Here is a 22534-nt window from a genome sequence, read left to right as displayed (position 1 = left end):
CTGTGTGTGTAATGTATACGGGGTAGTAGAGCCGTGTGTGTAATGTATAAGGGGTAGTAGAGATGTGTGTAATGTATACGGGGTAGTTGAGCTGTGTGTATAATGTATACGGGGTAGTAGAGCCGTGTGTGTAATGTATACGGGGTAGTTGAGCTGTGTGCATAATGTATACAGGGTAGTAGAGCCGTGTGTGTAATGTATACGGGGTAGTTGAGCTGCGTGTGTAATGTATAGGGGGTAGTAGAGCTGTGTGTGTAATGTATACGGGGTAGTAGAGCTGTGTGTAATGTATACGGGGTAGTAGAGCCGTGTCTGTAATGTATACGGGGTAGTAGAGCCGTGTGTGTAATGTATATGGGGTAGTAGAGCTGTGTGTGTAATGTATACAGGGTAGTAGAGCTGTGTGTGTAATGTATACGGGGTAGTAAAGCTGTGTGTATAATATATATGGGGTGGAGCTGTGTGTGTAATGTATACGGGGTAGTAGAGATGTGTGTAATGTATACGGGGTATTAGAGCCGTGTGTGTAATGTATACGGGGTAGTAGAGCCGTGTGTGTAATGTATACGGGGTAGTAGAGCTCTGTGTGTAATGTATACGGGGTAGTAGAGCCGTGTGTGTAATGTATATGGGGTAGTTGAGCTGCGTGTGTAATGTATACGGGGTAGTAGAGCTGTGTGTGTAATGTATACGGGGTAGTAGAGCCGTGTCTGTAATGTATACGGGGTAGTAGAGCCGTGTGTGTAATGTATATGGGGTAGTAGAGCTGTGTGTGTAATGTATACAGGGTAGTAGAGCTGTGTGTGTAATGTATACGGGGTAGTAAAGCTGTGTGTATAATATATATGGGGTGGAGCTGTGTGTGTAATGTATACGGGGTAGTAGAGATGTGTGTAATGTATACGGGGTATTAGAGCCGTGTGTGTAATGTATACGGGGTAGTAGAGCCGTGTGTGTAATGTATACGGGGTAGTAGAGCTCTGTGTGTAATGTATACGGGGTAGTAGAGCCGTGTGTGTAATGTATACGGGGTAGTAGAGCTGTGTGTGTAATGTATACGGAGTCACAGAGTTATGGGCGTAATGTATACAGGGTAGTAGAGCTATGTGTCTAGTGTATACGGGGTAGTAGAGCTGTGTGTGTAATGTATACGGGGCAGTAGAGATGTATATAATGTATACGGGGTAGTAGAGCTGTGTATGTAATGTATACAGTGTAGCAGAGCTGTATATATAATGTGTATGGTGTTGCAGAGCTGTGTATATAATGTATACGGTGTAGCAGAGCTGTCTATCTAATGTATACGGTGTAGTAGAGCAGTGCACATAATGTATACGGGATAGCAGAGCTGTGTATATAATGTATATGGTGTAGCAGAGCTGTGTATATATTGTGTACGGTGTAGTAAAGCCGTGTATATAATGTGCACAGTGTAGCGGAGCTGTGTATATAATGTATACGGTGTAGCAGAGCTGTCTATCTAATGTATACGGTGTAGTAGAGTTGTGTATATAATGTATACGGTGTAGTAGTGCTGTGTATATAATGTGTACATTGTAGCAGAGTTGTATATATAATGTGTACGGTGTAGCAAAGCTGTGTATATAATGCGTACAGTGTAGCAGAGCTGTGTATATAATGTGTACGGAGTAGTAGAGATGTGTATGTAATGTGTACGGTGTAAAAGAGCTGTGTATATAATGTGTACAGTGTAGCATAGCTGTGTATATAATGTGTACGGTGTAGTAGAGCTGTGTATATAATGTGTACGGTGTAGTAGAGCTGTGTATATAATGTGTACGGTGTAGTAGAGCTGTGTATATAATGTGTACGGTGTAGCAGAGCTGTGTATATATTGTGTACGGTGTAGTAGAGCTGTGTATATAATGTGTACGGTGTAGCATAGCTGTGTATTGAAGGTGTACGGTGTAGCAGAGCTGTGTATATAATGTGTACGGTGTAGTAGAGCTCTGTATGTAATGTATACGGTGTAGTAGAGCTGTGTATATAATGTGTACGGTGTAGCAGAGCTGTGTATATAATGTGTACGGTGTAGTAGAGCAGTGTATATAATGTGTACGGTGTAGTAGAGCTGTGTATATAATGTGTACGGTGTAGTAGGGCTGTGTATATAATGTGTACGGTGTAGCAGAGCTGTGTATATAATGTGTACGGTGTAGCAGAGCTGTGTATATAATGTGTACGGTGTAGTAGAGCTGTGTATATAATGTGTACGGTGTAGTAGAGCTGTGTATATAATGTGTACGGTGTAGTAGAGCTGTGTATATAATGTGTACGGTGTAGTAGAGATATGTATATAATGTGTACGGTGTAGCAGAGCTGTGTATATAATGTGTACGGTGTAGTAGAGCAGTGTATATAATGTGTACGGTGTAGTAGAGCAGTGTATATAATGTGTGCGGTGTAGCAGAGCAGTGTATATAATGTGTGCGGTGTAGTAGAGCTGTGTATATAATGTGTGCGGTGTAGTAGAGCAGTGTATATAATGTGTGCGGTGTAGTAGAGCCGTGTATATAATGTGTACGGTGTAGCAGTGCTGTGTATGTAATGTGTACGGTGTAGCAGAGCTGTGTATATAATGTATACGGTGTAGCAGAGCTGTGTATATAATGTATACGGTGTAGCAGAGCTGTGTATATAATGTGTACGGTGTAGTAGAGCTGTGTATATAATGTGCACGGTGTAGTAGAGCTGTGTATATAATGTGCACGGTGTAGTAGAGCTGTGTATATAATGTGTACGGTGTGGTAGAGCTGTGTATATAATGTGTACGGTGTAGTAGAGCTGTGTATATAATGTGTACGGTGTAGTAGAGCTGTGTATATAATGTGTACGGTGTAGTAGAGCTGTGTATATAATGTGTACGGTGTAGTAGAGCTGTGTATATAATGTGCACGGTGTAGTAGAGCTGTGTATATAATGTGCACGGTGTAGTAGAGCTGTGTATATAATGTGCACGGTGTGGTAGAGCTGTGTATATAATGTGCACGGTGTAGTAGAGCTGTGTATATAATGTGTACGGTGTAGTAGAGCTGTGTATATAATGTGTAGGGTGTAGTAGAGCTGTGTATATAATGTGTACGGTGTAGTAGAGCTGTGTATATAATGTGTACGGTGTAGCAGAGCTGTGTATATAATGTGTACGGTGTAGTAGAGCAGTGTATATAATGTGTGCGGTGTAGTAGAGCTGTGTATATAATGTGTACGGTGTAGTAGAGCTGTGTATATAATGTGTACGGTGTAGCAGAGCAGTGTATACAATGTGTACGGTGTAGTAGATCTGTGTATATAATGTGTACGGTGTAGTAGAGCTGTGTAATGTGTACATTGTAGCAGAGCTGTGTATATAATGTGTACGGTGTAGCGTAGCTGTGTATATAATGTGTACGGTGTAGTAGAGCTGTGTATATAATGTGTATGGTGTAGTAGAGCTGTGTATATAATGTGTACGGTGTAGTAGAGCTGTGTATATAATGTGTACGGTGTAGTAGAGCTGTGTATATAATGTATACGGTGTAGCAGAGCTGTGTATATAATGTGTACGGTGTATTAGAGCTATGTATATAATGTGTACGGTGTAGTAGAGCTGTGTATATAATGTGTACGGTGTAGTAGAGCTGTGTATATATTGTGTACGGTGTAGCAGAGCTGTGTATATAATGTGTACGGTGTAGTAGAGCAGTGTATATAATGTGTGTGGTGTAGTAGAACTGTGTATATAATGTATAGGGTGTAGCAGAGCTGGGTATATAATGTGTGCGGTGTAGTAGAGCTGTGTATATAATGTGTGCGTTGTAGCAGAGCTGTGTATATAATGTGTGCGGTGTAGTAGAGCTGTGTATATAATGTGTACGGTGTAGCAGAGCTGTGTATATAATGTGTACGGTGTAGTAGAGCAGTGTATATAATGTGTGCGGTGTAGTAGAGCAGTGTATATAATGTGTGCGGTGTAGTAGAGCTGTGTATATAATGTGTACGGTGTAGTAGAGCAGTGTATATAATGTGTACGGTGTAGTAGAGCTGTGTAATGTGTACATTGTAGCAGAGCTGTGTATATAATGTGTACGGTGTAGCGTAGCTGTGTATATAATGTGTACGGTGTAGTAGAGCTGTGTATATAATGTGTACGGTGTAGTAGAGCTGTGTATATAATGTGTACGGTGTAGTAGAGCTGTGTATATAATGTGTACGGTGTAGCAGAGCTGTGTATATAATGTGTACGGAGTAGTAGAGATATGTATATAATGTGTACGGTGTAGTAGAGCTGTGTATGTAATGTGTACGGTGTAGCAGAGCTGTGTATATAATGTATACGGTGTAGCAGAGCTGTGTATATAATGTATACGGTGTAGCAGAGCTGTGTATATAATGTGTACGGTGTAGTAGAGCTATGTATATAATGTGTACGGTGTAGTAGAGCTGTGTATATAATGTGTACGGTGTAGTAGAGCTGTGTATATATTGTGTACGGTGTAGTAGAGCTGTGTATATAATGTGTACGGTGTAGCGGAGCTGTGTATATAATGTGTACAGTGTAGCAGAGCTGTGTATATAATGTGTACGGTGTAGTAGAGCTGTGTATGTAATGTGTACGGTGTAGTAGAGCTGTGTATATAATGTGTACGGTGTGGTAGAGCTGTGTATATAATGTGTACGGTGTAGTAGAGCTGTGTATATAATGTGTACGGTGTAGCAGAGCTGTGTGTATAATGTGTACGGTGTAGTAGAGCTGTGTATATAATGTGTACGGTGTAGCAGAGCTGTGTATATAATGTGTACGGTGTAGTAGAGCTGTGTATATAATGTGTACGGTGTAGTAGAGCTGTGTATATAATGTGTACGGTGTAGCAGAGCCGTGTATATAATGTGTACGGTGTAGTAGAGCTGTGTATATAATGTGTACGGTGTAGTAGAGCTGTGTATATAATGTGTATGGTGTAGTAGAGCTGTGTATATAATGTGTACGGTGTAGTAGAGCTGTGTATATAATGTGCACGGTGTAGTAGAGCTGTGTATATAATGTGCACGGTGTAGTAGAGCTGTGTATATAATGTGTACGGTGTGGTAGAGCTGTGTATATAATGTGTACGGTGTAGTAGAGCTGTGTATATAATGTGTACGGTGTAGTAGAGCTGTGTATATAATGTGTAGGGTGTAGTAGAGCTGTGTATATAATGTGTACGGTGTAGTAGAGCTGTGTATATAATGTGTACGGTGTAGCAGAGCTGTGTATATAATGTGTACGGTGTAGTAGAGCAGTGTATATAATGTGTGCGGTGTAGTAGAGCTGTGTGTATAATGTGTACGGTGTAGTAGAGCTGTGTATATAATGTGTACGGTGTAGCAGAGCAGTGTATACAATGTGTACGGTGTAGTAGAGCTGTGTATATAATGTGTACGGTGTAGTAGAGCTGTGTAATGTGTACATTGTAGCAGAGCTGTGTATATAATGTGTACGGTGTAGCGTAGCTGTGTATATAATGTGTACGGTGTAGTAGAGCTGTGTATATAATGTGTACGGTGTAGTAGAGCTGTGTATATAATGTGTACGGTGTAGTAGAGCTGTGTATATAATGTATACGGTGTAGCAGAGCTGTGTATATAATGTGTACGGTGTAGTAGAGCTATGTATATAATGTGTACGGTGTAGTAGAGCTGTGTATATAATGTGTACGGTGTAGTAGAGCTGTGTATATATTGTGTACGGTGTAGCAGAGCTGTGTATATAATGTGTACGGTGTAGTAGAGCAGTGTATATAATGTGTGTGGTGTAGTAGAACTGTGTATATAATGTATAGGGTGTAGCAGAGCTGGGTATATAATGTGTGCGGTGTAGTAGAGCTGTGTATATAATGTGTGCGTTGTAGCAGAGCTGTGTATATAATGTGTGCGGTGTAGTAGAGCTGTGTATATAATGTGTACGGTGTAGCAGAGCTGTGTATATAATGTGTACGGTGTAGTAGAGCAGTGTATATAATGTGTGCGGTGTAGTAGAGCAGTGTATATAATGTGTGCGGTGTAGTAGAGCTGTGTATATAATGTGTGCGGTGTAGTAGAGCAGTGTATATAATGTGTACGGTGTAGTAGAGCTGTGTAATGTGTACATTGTAGCAGAGCTGTGTATATAATGTGTACGGTGTAGCGTAGCTGTGTATATAATGTGTACGGTGTAGTAGAGCTGTGTATATAATGTGTACGGTGTAGTAGAGCTGTGTATATAATGTGTACGGTGTAGTAGAGCTGTGTATATAATGTGTACGGTGTAGCAGAGCTGTGTATATAATGTGTACGGAGTAGTAGAGATATGTATATAATGTGTACGGTGTAGTAGAGCTGTGTATGTAATGTGTACGGTGTAGCAGAGCTGTGTATATAATGTATACGGTGTAGCAGAGCTGTGTATATAATGTATACGGTGTAGCAGAGCTGTGTATATAATGTGTACGGTGTAGTAGAGCTATGTATATAATGTGTACGGTGTAGTAGAGCTGTGTATATAATGTGTACGGTGTAGTAGAGCTGTGTATATATTGTGTACGGTGTAGTAGAGCTGTGTATATAATGTGTACGGTGTAGCGGAGCTGTGTATATAATGTGTACAGTGTAGCAGAGCTGTGTATATAATGTGTACGGTGTAGTAGAGCTGTGTATGTAATGTGTACGGTGTAGTAGAGCTGTGTATATAATGTGTACGGTGTGGTAGAGCTGTGTATATAATGTGTACGGTGTAGTAGAGCTGTGTATATAATGTGTACGGTGTAGCAGAGCTGTGTGTATAATGTGTACGGTGTAGTAGAGCTGTGTATATAATGTGTACGGTGTAGCAGAGCTGTGTATATAATGTGTACGGTGTAGTAGAGCTGTGTATATAATGTGTACGGTGTAGTAGAGCTGTGTATATAATGTGTACGGTGTAGCAGAGCCGTGTATATAATGTGTACGGTGTAGTAGAGCTGTGTATAATGTGTACGGTGTAGCAGAGCTGTGTGTATAATGTGTACGGTGTAGTAGAGCTGTGTATATAATGTGTACGATGTAGTAGAGCTGTGTATATAATGTGTACGGTGTAGTGGAGCTGTGTATATAATGTGTACGGTGTAGCAGAGCTGTGTATATAATGTGTACGGTGTAGCAGAGCTGTGTATATAATGTGTACGGTGTAGTAGAGCTGTGTATATAATGTGTACGGTGTAGCAGAGCTGTGTATATAATGTGTACGGTGTAGTAGAGCTGTGTATATAATGTGTACGGTGTAGCAGAGCTGTGTATATAATGTGTACGGTGTAGTAGAGCTGTGTATATAATGTGTACGGTGTAGTAGAGCTGTGTATATAATGTGTACGGTGTAGCAGAGCCGTGTATATAATGTGTACGGTGTAGTAGAGCTGTGTATAATGTGTACGGTGTAGTAGAGCTGTGTATATAATGTGTACGGTGTAGCATAGCTGTGTATATAATGTGTACGGTGTAGCAGAGCTGTGTATATAATGTGTACGGTGTAGCAGAGCTGTGTATATAATGTGTACGGTGTAGTAGAGCTGTGTATATAATGTTTACAGTGTAGTGGAGCTGTGTATATAATGTATGCTGTGTATATAATGTGTACGGTGTAGCATAGCTGTGTATATAATGTGTACGGTGTAGTAGAGCAGTGTATATAATGTGAGCGGTGTAGTAGAGCTGTGTATATAATGTGTGCGGTGTAGTAGAGCAGTGTATATAATGTGTGCGGTGTAGTAGAGCCGTGTATATAATGTGTACGGTGTAGCAGTGCTGTGTATGTAATGTGTACGGTGTAGCAGAGCTGTGTATATAATGTATACGGTGTAGCAGAGCTGTGTATATAATGTATACGGTGTAGCAGAGCTGTGTATATAATGTGTACGGTGTAGTAGAGTTGTGTATATAATGTGCACGGTGTAGTAGAGCTGTGTATATAATGTGCACGGTGTAGTAGAGCTGTGTATATAATGTGTACGGTGTGGTAGAGCTGTGTATATAATGTGTACGGTGTAGCGGAGCTGTGTATATAATGTGTACGGTGTAATAGAGCTGTGTATATAATGTGTACGGTGTAGTAGAGCTGTGTATAATGTGTACGGTGTAGTAGAGCTGTGTATATAATGTGTACGGAGTAGTAGAGATATGTATATAATGTGTACGGTGTAGTAGAGCTGTGTATGTAATGTGTACGGTGTAGCAGAGCTGTGTATATAATGTATACGGTGTAGCAGAGCTGTGTATATAATGTATACGGTGTAGCAGAGCTGTGAATATAATGTGTACGGTGTAGTAGAGCTATGTATATAATGTGTACGGTGTAGTAGAGCTGTGTATATAATGTGTACGGTGTAGTAGAGCTGTGTATATATTGTGTACGGTGTAGTAGAGCTGTGTATATAATGTGTACGGTGTAGCGGAGCTGTGTATATAATGTGTACAGTGTAGCAGAGCTGTGTATATAATGTGTACGGTGTAGTAGAGCTGTGTATGTAATGTGTACGGTGTAGTAGAGCTGTGTATATAATGTGTACGGTGTGGTAGAGCTGTGTATATAATGTGTACGGTGTAGTAGAGCTGTGTATATAATGTGTACGGTGTAGCAGAGCTGTGTATATAATGTGTACGGTGTAGTAGAGCTGTGTATATAATGTGTACGGTGTAGCAGAGCTGTGTATATAATGTGTACGGTGTAGTAGAGCTGTGTATATAATGTGTACGGTGTAGCAGAGCTGTGTATAGAACGTGTACGGTGTAGTAGAGCTGTGAATATAATGTGTACGGTGTAGTAGAGCTGTGTATATAATGTGTACGGTGTAGTAGAGCCGTGTATATAATGTGTACGGTGTAGCAGAGCTGTGTATATAATGTATAAGGTGTAGTAGAGCTGTGTATATAATGTGTACGGTGTAGCATAGCTGTGTATATAATGTGTACGGTGTAGCAGAGCTGTGTATATAATGTATACGGTGTAGCAGAGCTGTGTATATAATGTGTACGGTGTAGTAGAGCTGTGTATATAATGTTTACAGTGTAGTGGAGCTGTGTATATAATGTGTACGGTGTAGCAGAGCTGTGTATATAATGTGTACGGTGTAGCGGAGCTGTATATATAATGTGTACGGTGTAGTAGAGCTGTGTATATAATGTGTACGGTGTAGCGGTGCTGTGTATGTAATGTGTACGGTGTAGTAGAGCTGTGTGTGTAATGTGTACAGTGTAGTAGAGCTGTGTATATAATGTGTACGGTGTAGCAGACCTGTGTATATAATGTGTACGGTGTAGTAGAGCTGTGTATATAATGTGTACGATGTAGTAGAGCTGTGTATATAATGTGTACGGTGTAGTGGAGCTGTGTATATAATGTGTACGGTGTAGCAGAGCTGTGTATATAATGTGTACGGTGTAGCAGAGCTGTGTATATAATGTGTACGGTGTAGTAGAGCTGTGTATATAATGTGTACGGTGTAGCAGAGCTGTGTATATAATGTGTACGGTGTAGTAGAGCTGTGTATATAATGTGTACGGTGTAGCAGAGCTGTGTATATAATGTGTACGGTGTAGTAGAGCTGTGTATAATGTGTACGGTGTAGTAGAGCTGTGTATAGAATGTGTACGGTGTAGCAGAGCTGTGTATATAATGTGTACGGTGTAGCAGACCTGTGTATATAATGTGTACGGTGTAGTAGAGCTGTGTATATAATGTGTACGATGTAGTAGAGCAGTGTATATAATGTGTGCGGTGTAGTAGAGCTGTGTATATAATGTGTACGGTGTAGTAGAGCTGTGTATATAATGTGTACGGTGTAGCAGAGCTGTGTATATAATGTGTACGGTGTAGTAGAGCTGTGTATATAATGTGTACGGTGTAGCGGAGCTGTGTATATAATGTGTACGGTGTAGCAGAGTTGTGTATATAATGTGTACGGTGTAGCAGAGTTGTGTATATAATGTGTACGGTGTAGTAGAGCTGTGTATATAATGTGTACGGTGTAGTAGAGCTGTGTATATAATGTGTACGGTGTAGCGGAGCTGTGTATATAATGTGTACGGTGTAGCAGAGCTGTGTATATAATGTGTACGGTGTAGTAGAGCTGTGTATATAATGTGTACGGTGTAGCAGAGTTGTGTATATAATGTGTACGGTGTAGTAGAGCTGTGTATATAATGTGTACGGTGTAGTAGAGCTGTGTATATAATGTGTACGGTGTAGCGGAGCTGTGTATATAATGTGTACGGTGTAGCGGAGCTGTGTATATAATGTGTACGGTGTAGCAGAGCTGTGTATATAATGTGTACGGTGTAGCAGAGCTGTGTATATAATGTGTACGGTGTAGCAGAGCTGTGTATATAATGTGTACGGTATAGTAGAGCTGTGTATATAATGTGTACGGTGTAGCGGAGCTCTGTATATAATGTGTACGGTGTAGCGGAGCTCTGTATATAATGTGTACGGTGTAGCAGAGCTCTGTATATAATGTGTACGGGGTAGCAGAGCTGTGTATATAATGTGTACGGTGTAGTAGAGCTGTGAATATAATGTATACGGTGTAGCAGAGCTGTGTATGTAATGTGTACGGTGTGGTAGAGCTGTGTATGTAATGTGTAGTCCGGTAAGTTGTATACAGCAGGCAGCAGAGGGTTTTCCTGCCATGAAGGCTGACATCTGTATTAGCAGCTCAGCAGAGTCCTGTGTACACGGATCACCCTCTGGTCATGTGATCCCTGACTCCTCCCACACATGTGACTGATCACATGACGGTGACATCATCACAGGTCCTGGAAGCTGCTGTGGCCCTGCAGGTGGAGGTCTGTGCGTCCGTCATGGCAGGTTATTATTAACCCTTCACTCCCTGTGTGAGATCAGACGTCCCGGCTGTGAGGTGACTGATAGCAGCAGGTTTCCTCCTCTTCTACATAGTACGTTAGGCTCAATGACTACAGTGTCCATGTAGTTCAGCCTGTTCCCCCACCTTGTTGATCCAGAGGAAGGCAAAACCCCTAATGAGGCTGAAGCCAATTTAGCTCATTTGGAGAAAAAAAAAATGTTCCCAACTCCATAATGGCAATCAGACTAATCCCTGGATCATCCTTTAATAGTTCCTGCCTGTAAGCCCTGGTACCGCCCTGCTGGTCACCTAATGTCTATATCCTGTAATATCCTTCTGCTCTAGTCCCCTCTGAACCTCCTCTATGGGTTTTGCCCTCACCAGGTCCTCAGGGCTCCCCCCCACACGCCATCGCGTTGTTTGTTAACGCCATTGTCAATGGAACTTGCTGGCTGGGTTCACACAGGGCGGATTTGCTGCGTTGTTTTTGTTGCGGTTTTGCCGCAGAAGAAATGCTTCCGCGGCAAAACCGCTTCAACGGTTAATTTTGGCTTGTGGATTTTCTTGCGCAAGCGTTTTTTTCCGCAGCGGTCTTTACTTTTTGTCGCGGATTTTTGTGCGGATTTTGCTGCGTCCATAGAGGTCTATGGCCAAAAAAGCGCTGTGGAAAAGACAGAAGAATGGACATGCTGCATCTTTGAAAACCGCGCCACAATTGCATTTCCGCACTGCGGTTGTGCGGAAAAAAATCCCCCCTATGAGAACAGCTGTTTGGCAAAACCGCAGCAAATCCGCCCCGTGTGACCCCAGGCTCTAATGTTAAAAACGCAACGCAATGCACCAAAAACGCAGATGCGTGCGTTGTGTTTTTTTACAATAGAAAGTCCCATTGACAATCGCGTTAACAAAAAACGCAATTGCAAGTGTGTAGGAGCCCTAAGGCAGAGAGGTCCGCAATCTCACTGCTCTTACAGTAAAGAACCCGCTTCTGTGTTGGTGATGGAGCAAATATTAAACTAATTGGCTATTTCAATAGTAATAACATTGGTGTGTATTTTTTCGGCTCGTAAAAGATACATTATAACTTGTGTAATTCTAGTCTAAGGCTCGGTTCCCACAAGACGGAAATCTCATGGCTTGGCCGCACTGAAAAGCCGCGACAGAGCCGCAGCTTCAAACGCGCGGCATTTCGCCACAGGGTTTTGGAACGGCTTGGCCGCCGGCATTCCGTTGCAACTTTCTCTCCCCATAGAGGAGAGAGTCCGCAACAAGAAAAAAAAGAATTGACAGTTGTCAATTCTGCGCCCATTCCGCCCGGCTTTGCAGCGACAGATTGGCCGCCCCGTGTGGATGAGATTTTTGCCAAATCTCGTCCACATGGCTGGCTAATCCCGGGATTAGGAGCCGCGGGCGGATTTGTCACACAGAAATTCAGCATGGCATAGGCGTTTTTTCGCACACCTCAGTATTTGCGCTGTGTACGAGGTTTTTGGGTGTGTATCTGCTTTTTTTACGACACTTTTTGCGCATGTGGGCGTGGAGAGCCACTGTACCCTGCCCACATTGGGCGCAGCCACTCGGACATCTCCACAACACATGACACACTGCAGCTGAGCTCAAAAAGCTGGTACAGCAGGGAGATCTCGGTGACATCACCATATACATACGGATGGGCAATGAGTCCCAACCAGTGAGTCTAGGGGTGAGCTCGGTGATGTCACCAAGTCACATGGATGTGGTGAGTCCATGTAGCCCGCCCATAAGGGGTGCAGCAACACGGAACTTCACTGCATCACGTGACACACCACACAGGGGGTCCAGCATAGAGGTCCTGGCGGCATCACCATGGACATGCAGATGAGTCCCATCACCTGATCCAGTGGGGTTGTCCCAGAGGCCTCACCAGATCATGTAGGCGGGTACACGATGCCAAAGTGGCATGTAAGGAACGTCCCAGTGTCACAAACAAGTCATGGCATCAGTCACAGAGACCGCTGCTCAAATGTACACAGCAAGAACAGAAGAGTGGGGGAGTGTTAGAACTATACCCAAAATTCATGCCCCACTGCTCAACATACCATATCTACTAGTAACTCTGTGTAACCACTGATAGGTAAGTAGCCCAGAAGGACGCAGGTAGGTGGCACCAGCAAACAAGTCTTACCAAGAGAGGAATAGATCCCATGTATGAAAAAAACTAGATCTTTCAATATTGCAGAATTGGTGTTTTCTCTCTCTGCTACACAAAAAAATTACTGCAAGTTACAAAATAAATGTACCCAAAAATTGTACCACTAAAAACGAAAACTCACCACACCAGAAACAAGACCTCATCTGGACACGGCGATGGAAAGATAAATGTCTTTTCAAACTGGAGATGAAAATGTCCCCAAAAATAGTGTCTTTAGGAGCAGAACAGGCCACGTCACTGAGGGGGTTTTCCATTCCCATATTTTAACCCTTTGCAATCCAGTTTTGGATTCAGGGTTTCCTAGGGGGTTCTCTCTTTCTGCCATTATACAATGGCGCCATCTGCTGGCTAGAGCCAGTACTGCAGTATGGCCCCCAACAACAGAATAGCCAGTAATATACAGTGAGAACACCCTGCCGGACGTCTTCCGACATCGGAGCTGTACAGCCTTCGATCAGAATGTCTTCAGACGTCAGACAGTGGATTGGAAAGGGTTAAGAGTCATAACTTTTTTCCTCCCCCACTGCCGGCCGGAGGAGAGCTTGTTTTCTGCAGGACGACCACTTTATAACCCCACCATGTTACAGAACATGGAAACTAATGAATGAGTTTTGCTATTTTTTTTTCCTTTTTTAAGGACGAGGTGAAAAAAACTGAACTCTGCCATAACTTTTTGGGTTCTTTGTCATTTTCCCCGAGGAATAAATGAAATGAGGACTTTATTCTGCAGGTATTTATGCTTCCAAAAATACCGAAATGATATAATGTTTTATATCTATTGTTTTAGGTTTTTATTCATGAAAATACAATATGTTTGCGTTGCTGAGTTCAGAGGTCGGGAACATTTCTACTTGTCTTTCGCTGTATGAGATCCTGTTTTTTGTGTGACAAGTCGAAGTTTTCATTTGCTGACATTTTTTTATATATTTAACTTTTTGATCACTTTAATTGTTTTTTTTTGGCAGGCAGAGTCGCCCAAAAAACATCATTTTGACAACATTCACCATGCAGGTTAAACAATATTTTAAAATTATATTTTATAGATGCTTTTGGATGTGCCAATATTTTCCTGATTGACCCATCAAGGATGGAGAAGGACACAAAGAAGATGACTGAGAGTGTCTTACATCTCATCCGAGAGATACTCTTCCAGCTTACTGGAGAGGTGAGAGATTCTGATGATGTCACAATATATCATTCTTATCTATGGTAATAACAGATGATGTCACTGGAGAGGTGATGGACTCTGGAAATGTCTTTAGTGATATTTATTACTGTCTCCCCATATACAGGATTACACAGTAGTGAAGAAGACCTCTAGTGATGGCTGTCGGGCCCCTGTGTGTGATGAATGGGGAAGACCCCTGAGCCCAATCATGGGGCTCCCACCTCACCCCCTGATACATGAGGACATCAATGTACAGAAGATTCTAGAACTCACCAACAAGATGATTAAGCTGCTGACTGGAGAGGTGATGCTGCAGGGAATGCTGGGACATTATACAGTAACAGCACTGGAGGCTTCTGGGTAATGACTGTATATTGTGTTGTCAGGTTCCTATAAGGTGTCAGGATGTCGCTGTCTATTTCTCCATGGAGGAGTGGGAGTATTTAGAAGGACACAAGGATCTGTACAAGGAGGCCATGATGGAGACCCGCCAGCCGCTCCCATCACCAGGTAATAGACAGGACTAAATACACGGGGACTTTATTATCTGTATGTAAAGAATGACTTCAGTGTCTGTCTGTGTTTCCTCCAGTTCCATCCAGTAAGAGAAGCCCACCAGAGAGATGTCCCCGTCCTCTTCTTCCACAGGACCATCAGGTAGATGGAGATGTCCCTCTGATCTGTAGAAGGCTGTGAAGCTCTTGTCTTCGGTCTTATTAGATGTCTTCTACTTGTGTGATGAGGCCGGTGGAGATGGCAGGATTACCGCTGACCAGAGACATTACATGTAGTCTGGATCTTCTCCCAGTTTTCTGGCAGTGGAGACTGCTGGTGGGAATAAGGAGCCAACAGGTTGGATTTATATCTATCTGCTCCTTTATGTCCCCCGAGACAAACAGCGGATGTGTCTGGTAGACGCTGATCTCCTCCACTGAGACAACGTGCAGCGTGTCTAGCCATGCCAGATATACATGTGTATGAGGTTCCTGAGGGGTCATTGACCCACCATCTTATATGTATGTCCAGCTTCTAAACCTGCAGATATGTGGCTCAGATAACTACTCCTGTCAGGTCACTTTTGATCATCATGATGATTAATGATCATTCCTGATCATGTAAAACCTTCCACACGACTTCTCCAACCGTCTGCTGACTTTTACAATATTTGTCTCACAGCTTTTGTATCAGGATGAAGATCTGACCGATATTAATACTACAGAGACAAATGTGAGGGGCGATCAGCGGTGTAAAGAGGAGATTCCTACAGGTAACCGCCCAGGTGAGTAGTAGCCACTAAATACAGCAGAGAGGAGTCACAGATTCCCCTCAGTCAGCGGCTGCAGATATCTTATTCTGTGATCTGTGGGATTATTGGGGATGACAGATCCTGCAGTCCGGGCCCCGTCCTCCCAGCTGGTTCATCCTGTAAGCCTATTAGTGATGGTAGATATCTGACCCTGGCAATGGTCGGCTCTGCTGCAGCTAGAAACACCATAACAAGAGCAAAAACCACCCAAACGGCTGTTCATGTCGGTTATTTTCAGTATCTATAGACTTTATATTAATTTCTGGTGTTTGGAAGCTGATAGTCTTGTAGTCACTTATCCTGCCTGTTATGGAAGTATGATATTACTGCAGTCACACATTCTCTCCTGGGTTCGGTAATATTCACTGGTTTCTTGGTCCACTCTTGAATGTGACTTTCATCCAATTATCCCCATTTGCTGAGCTGGTGCACCATTAGCATTTACATACTTTCTTGTCCGTATCATTGGGGAACACAGCAAGACCTTGGGTATAGCTTCAGCCACTAGGAGGCGACACTAAGCATAAAAGTGTTAACTCCTCCCTCTAGCTATACCCCTCCTGCAAGCATTATGCTAAAGAGTTTTTAGCTTAGTATCTGCAGGAGGCAGACCTGTGTAGTTTAGGTCTTCATGGAAGACTTTGCTTGCGGAATACGGGGAGGCAGGGCTTTTCCCTCGTCTCCCTGTCCTCCCAGGGAAGGGTGAACAGTACGGTGTCTCCGCCGTGCTGCTGGCGCCCGATCCAAAGAAGACAAAGTGGCTCGATCATGCCTTTGTGCAATGGATCAATGCCCCCCAGCAATAGGGTTCCCCACCCTGGAGCAACTCCCATCCTCTGCGACGGTGAGTACGGTGGGGAACACTGCAGGAGACGGACGCCGTGACGGAAGTTCGTCGTGGCCGGGGATAGATCTCTGTAGGGAAAGAGAGGTGAGTATACAGGAGGTAAGTATCTCTCCCTCTGTCCACCCCTCCCCCTTCACTCCCCTCTCAGTGTGACCCCGGCAGGCATCATGCAGCTTCACCCTGGGGCTCGCCGCTGCTGTAGGAGTTCGTCGGAGATGGCAGTGCGGTGAGCACCGCGCTTTTTACCTGTTCTTTAGCCTCTGTGCTACCTTTGGCCACTGTGGCTTAGGGAAACCCACGGGATGGTTGCAGCAGAAATTGAGGCCCTGGCTTTTCGGGCCCTCCGGGCCTACGCTGCCCTTGCTCTCTGGGATGAGCAAAGACCTCCGCCGCAGTCGGGGATCCCTGCAGGTGTAGCATCAAGTGGCGGCGATGTCCGCGGCGGCCCGCGGCGGTAGAATTGAGGCCCATTCTTTAGGGCCTTACAGGCCCTGAGCTATCCTTGGCCTGTCTGAGGGCCCCCCCACAGGCCTAGCGGCAGACCCAGCCTGGTTTTGCGTGGGCCCACACCGGGCTTCTGGTCAGCGCGGCTGAAAATCGAGGCCCCGGCTCTTCGGGCCTACCCTCGCCTGGTGCCCCGGCAGGCAGAGTGAGGGATAATGCATGCCGCGGTCGCCGCTGGGCCCATCAGCGATGACGCCGCCCTCTTCTGGTTGCCTGATACAGCATGGGGTTGCATAATATGCCAGGGGGTCAGATAAATTTAGGCCCCGGCTTGGGCCTAGGCGACTGAAGTGCGGGAGTCATGATAGGAGGGCCATTCAAATGAGCTCTGTCCCCCATCTTCACCAGGCTCTGCCCTCCTCCTCCTCCCCTTCTGACTATTGCTGTGACCTGTGGTACCTGCCCCAGAGTCCAGAACTGCTGCTGCACAGGAGAAGCACTGATCCAGAAGCTCCAGCTGAGATCCATCTGTCTTTTTTTTGGGGTAAGATCGGCCTGAGCCATCCTTCCCCTGCGCTGTACCTCTCTTGCAGCTACTCTCGCGCCAATACTACCCAGTGACACTGTGCGCAGTATTGTGTGAATGCCATGTCCGACCCCAGACCGGGAGGTTTCGGACAGCCTACAGCCAGAGCCACACTTTACGCCTGCGCTCGCTGTAACACGACATTCCCATGCGCATAATCTGAGTCCCGCTGTGTGGACTGCCTCCAATTCCGGCAGGTTCCCGTAGCGCCCATTTCAGTTCCCCTGCTGCTCCTGTCTTCCAGGTGGCCGACCCAGAATGGGCACGCGCCTGGCTGCGCCGATCTCTGTCCTGGCCAGTGCGTCTGCAGCCTTCTTCCTCAGGAACAGAGTGCGCCTTGCCGCTGCGCATCTTGTATTTATGCCTGTCAACGGGTGTTGAGGCTTGGTGGCTGCGCATCCTCGGGTCCGGCTGGTATATATTTTGCACCGTGCTGCGTATATTCGCTGTCCGCCACCCATCGTGCAGCCACCGCGCAAGGAGTCCCTCTTGGGGTCTGCGAGGCAGCTGGTGTTGCGTGCACGCAGGGCTCTATGGGGCTGGAAACTCTGGAACCCCTGCCAAATCCAATCTACGTGAATCTGGTTTTGCTGTGACCTGTGGTACCTTCCATACCGGGAAGAGTACTAGGCCCAGGGATTCTCTGGACTCATCGCCCCTCATATCCGCTCCGCACCGGCTTGAGCCTTGCCTATCCATAGCTCCCCTTTTGCCCCCCCCTGTAGTTCCCTGCAGCCAGCCGTACCGCATTGTCGGATTTCAGGATGACACATGGACAGGGGCCGCTAGAGCCACATACTAGTACGCTCTCGTTACGGTACAAGATTACATCCGGCAGAGGATATCTCATTTTACGGACAACAGTGTTCAAACCCGATTGTCAGCATTATTACGGGCGTGCTGAGACCTGCGGTACCTTCTAGGTTAAAAAAAAGTTTTTGCACAGGAGTTCAGATGGCATCGCTTCTCATCTCCGCTCCGGACCGAATTGAGCCTTCCCCAACGGCTAGCCCCCTCGCTGCCCCTCCTGCAGGCACACTAGCGCAGTATGATGACATGCGGATGGGGCAGCCGGAGCCACATACCAAGTGCGCTCTCACTACAGTACGAGATTATTTCATTTTACAGACAATACTGTCAGAACAGACTGTCAGCATTACTCCGGGCTGGCTGAGACCTGTGGTACTTCCCGTATGGGAAGACTGCTAGACATACGCCCCTCATGGCTGCTTCGGACCAGGTTGAGCCTCGTCTAACGGTAGCTCCCCTGCTGCCAGCCTACCCCAGTGTCCGTGTCCAGGATAACCAGTGGATGTGGGCGGCCAGAGCTACATAGCAAGTACGAGCTACAGTGTGAGATTACATCCAGAGAGAGATTCTCTCGGCTTACAAACAGCATTGTTCAAAATGGTACTCAGCCTTCCTCTGGGCTTGCTGAGACCGCTGGTACCTTCCATTACAGAAGGAGTACACTGCACAGGAATTCAGCAGACGCATCACTCCTCTTCTCCGCTCTATGATGGAGTGAGCCTTACCTAATGGCTAGCTTCCCTATGGTGGCCGCCTGTGGTTTTTCTGGCAGGCAGCCTGGCTTGATCTCCGTTTACAGGATAGGCTGCAGATTGCGGCCATCCAGAGCCACATAATATGGGCTATCTCACACAATATGGGGTTGATGGCCAGTTGCAGAACATCTAGTAGTGCGGACAATCTTTTTCAGTCTACATATAGTGGTAAGTCTGGGGGCCCCTCCCTCTCAGGGAGCCTGGGGGCTGTGGATCATCTACTGGCGCCGGTCAGCTCTGACACACTGAACCACTATGGGTCCGATCCCTCTCCAAGCGGTTTTGACTCTAAAACGGCATGTACTGCTTTCTAGATTGACGGGACAACTAGTGCCGTCAGCTGTGGTTGTGGGTTAGTCATGATGTCGATAATGCATGAATGAGACCGGTTGGGACGGGGTCCTGTGCAGAATCAAATTTAGCAGCATATCGGACCACAAAGTCTCCTCTATTGTGGATGGGCGGACTATTGCCGTAAGGTATGCTCTGTAATTCCGAGTGGACGCCAACTATGCTCCTTCGGCATCTCTCCACGGATCCTTCCTGCGCAGGTCAATACGTAGGATTATGGTCTGACTTAGAGCCTGGATGCCGACTGCTTCACTAAGCCGAAGAGTTGGGACGTCATGCATCCTCTTGGGACTCGTTTAACGAGCATCAATTCGCTCAATGACTGACGCGCCTCCCTTCAGGTGGGTGACTGGGTGTCAGCAGAGTATTGCGGGAGTTCCTCAGCAACTACGCCCGGCCAGGTCATTTCTATTCCTTCGCGGGACGCATCGTATACGGAGGTTAGTACCATACTTTCCATATACGGCAGTCTCTTAGCGTGGTCGTCTCTGCCATCAATGGACTCTGTCCATGGAGTTACTGTGTGGGGTTAACATCTGTGGACGCTAATGCCATTTTTCAAGGCCCTTTCATTGACGTAGGCCATCTACAACCAGGATGGCTGGGAGCCACTGGTGGTGAGTTTTCTGCTCATCACGGGTCTGGCTCAATTTCGGCCTACGCCTTACTCTGCGCAGTCCAAGAGACGAAGCGTTTAAATCAGACGGACCGGAAGTATCCTGCAAACCTCTTCCGCTATATTCCTCCTGCATTGTTGCTTGCAGGAGGCCGTGGAACAGTATACACTTATACTGCCTTCAGTCATTAGCGCTAGTCTCTCCCTAATCTTGGGGTTTCCACAGCAGGACCGGCAAGATTCACGTACTTGTGTAATCTTGCCACGACATTGGCTTTTCTTGTACCTGCTTAGAGTCATGCTATTGCCCTGACGTCTTTGTAAGCAACCTAGTTACTAGAAGGCGTCACCTGTTCCAAGGCTGGACTTCATGCAGAAGGTGGATGCTGTGGACATTGTTATGGCTTCAGTGGGCTGCAACTACGGTATGTTTCAGGCATGTGTTCTCATCTCCCATTCTCTGGCAGCTGTGGCTCCCACACATCCGCCTGGGAGGCTTCCTTTTCACCTTTCAACAGCGGTACGGCCATCGAACAACCACCTGTCTGGCTGGGAAAGGCTAAAGAACGTCTTGGCGCACGTTCTTTCACCCTGCAGCTACTAAGACAACCAATGTCACGTGTGGGGGTTGTTGGAATACGCGGCTTCACGGTCGTGCCGCGCTTCAGCTATGCGGACTTGAGCCAGACGGCGGTGCTGGGGTTATGGTACACCACATTCTGACGGTAATCAGCTGCCTGTTCGACATCTTAGGACAGTTGACTCAGGAAAACAAGAGCCTCACCTCGCAAGCTTTCCAGCCATAGTCATGGTGGGACTCCAACCAGACATGCAACGGTCTGCAGGAGGGATATAGCTAGTGGGAGGAGTTATCACTTTTATGCTTAGTGTCGCCTCCTAGTCGCAGAAGCTATACCCAAGGTCTTGCTGTGTCCCCCAATGAATGTGACGAGAAAGGGATTTAACGGTAAGTTATACCAAAAATCCTGTTTTCCCAGTCACTACCCCTACTCTGTGTCTCCAGATTACCCTAGGAGAGGAGATCTGTGGTAGAACAATGAGGGATTATTACCTAAGGGTGCTTTTACACGGGACGACAAATTATTGCGAGTTGCTCAAATTCCCGCGCTTCGGCGGGAATATGAACGATAGTCGTCCGGAGTAAATGCATGCAGGGACTGAACAACTGGGGGAAGACGTCTTCCTGGCCGCCCGCCTACATGCAGGCAGCACTTACTGCGAACATCACTGCGACTCGCTGTCGGGCATCATTTGCCTGACAGCTCATCCCGTGTAAATGGGCCTTTAGTGCACACCCCAATGAACAACGAATGATAATTTGTTCGCTTATCATTCGAACTTCAATGTATGTGTGCATAAAAACTGATTGGCAATCGGCCCGTGTAAACAGGCAGCCATTCATCTACGAGAGACTGTAAGTAGAGGTGACTGATCCCCGACCCGCTGCGTCTCCATTCACTAGTGCGGATCATTCTTGTGTAAAAACACAGGAGCGATCATCACTGGGATGACTAGTCAGGCATCTGCCCCCGACAGGTCGTCCCATGTAAAAGCACCCTAACATTGTGGTTGACCTGTGGGGTATAGACTGGAAAGAATCATGTCTCCGGTACAGTGAGAAAATAGTCCAACGCATCCACTTCCATGTTTGTATGGCCTTTGAGTCGGACCAAAACGAATATCTGAATGCCATTCATGTTCTGCACATCTCTCCTCTGCCATGTTTGATGTATGTAAATAGATAAAATTCTGTTATGAAATATAGCGGCCATTGCTTCCCTCTAGGAATCCCTTCTGGGGGGACATGACCAAAGTATTGTATTGTATAATCATCCGGACATTTCTTGCATCCAATCAGCCGGCCTCCCTCTGATATGACCAGTAGTGTTGGGGGAACTGAAATGTCATATCACTGCCCGCCGCCGCTGCTCACCTGCTGCTGGGGCTACAGTCGCTCATCGCTGCCACTCACACTCTGCATGCCTCTCCTCTGCTCGCCCCCATGCTTCTGCCCGTTGGGCTCGTGCACACTCTCGCCTAGCTTCTTAACCTCGCTGTTACCTATAGCCGGCCTCCTGCTGCAACAGTGGAGGTACATTAGGACAGCGACCCCCCCCAATATTAACTCCCTACATGCCTCTTTGACGTCATCAGAGTCCCCCGCAATGTATTCGCGAAGGGCTGATGATTTGCCATGGCAGCAGGATGCCAAATACTGGCATCCCAGTTTGCTATTACTTATGATTGCTATTACAAGCAATGGGGGATTGTAGTATGTAAGTCCTGCAATGCCTTATCATAGCTGCTATGGTTCGAGTCCCCTACAGGGACATAAAGTATAAAAAAAAAAAAAGACATTTTTGTAAATGTTCTTGTATTTCTATTATAAATAAAGATGAGCGAACGTGTTCGGCTCCGCCCCTTTTTGCCCGAACACTGAACTTTGCGAGCAATTCCGTGCTCGGGCGAAAAAAGTTCGGGGGTCGCCGTGGCAGCGCGGGGGGGGGGTGCGGCGGGGAGTGGGGGGGAGAGGGAGAGAGAGAGGGCTCCCCCCTGTTCCCCGCTGCTGCCGCCCGCGCCGCCGCGCCT

General features: G+C 45.8%; 1 protein-coding gene across 1 annotated transcript in view; it reads left to right on the top strand.

The window, feature by feature from the left end:
* Positions 1–14088: 14088 nt before the first annotated feature.
* LOC136629090 (uncharacterized) overlaps positions 14089–22534 on the top strand; it is a 246265-nt gene continuing 237819 nt past the window's right edge. Inside the window, exons 1-5 of the mRNA XM_066605210.1 lie at positions 14089–14206; positions 14334–14513; positions 14596–14719; positions 14802–14866; positions 15386–15488. Of these exons, the coding sequence (XP_066461307.1) occupies positions 14129–14206; positions 14334–14513; positions 14596–14719; positions 14802–14866; positions 15386–15488 (550 nt within the window). The 5' untranslated portion in view covers positions 14089–14128. The remainder of the gene's footprint in view (positions 14207–14333; positions 14514–14595; positions 14720–14801; positions 14867–15385; positions 15489–22534) is intronic.

The sequence above is a fragment of the Eleutherodactylus coqui genome, chromosome 5 (assembly GCF_035609145.1).
Source record: "Eleutherodactylus coqui strain aEleCoq1 chromosome 5, aEleCoq1.hap1, whole genome shotgun sequence".
In the NCBI taxonomy this organism is placed as follows: Eukaryota; Metazoa; Chordata; class Amphibia; order Anura; family Eleutherodactylidae; genus Eleutherodactylus; species Eleutherodactylus coqui.
The sequence above is the reverse complement of the archived record's forward strand: the minus strand, read 5'-3'. Positions and strand labels throughout refer to the sequence as shown.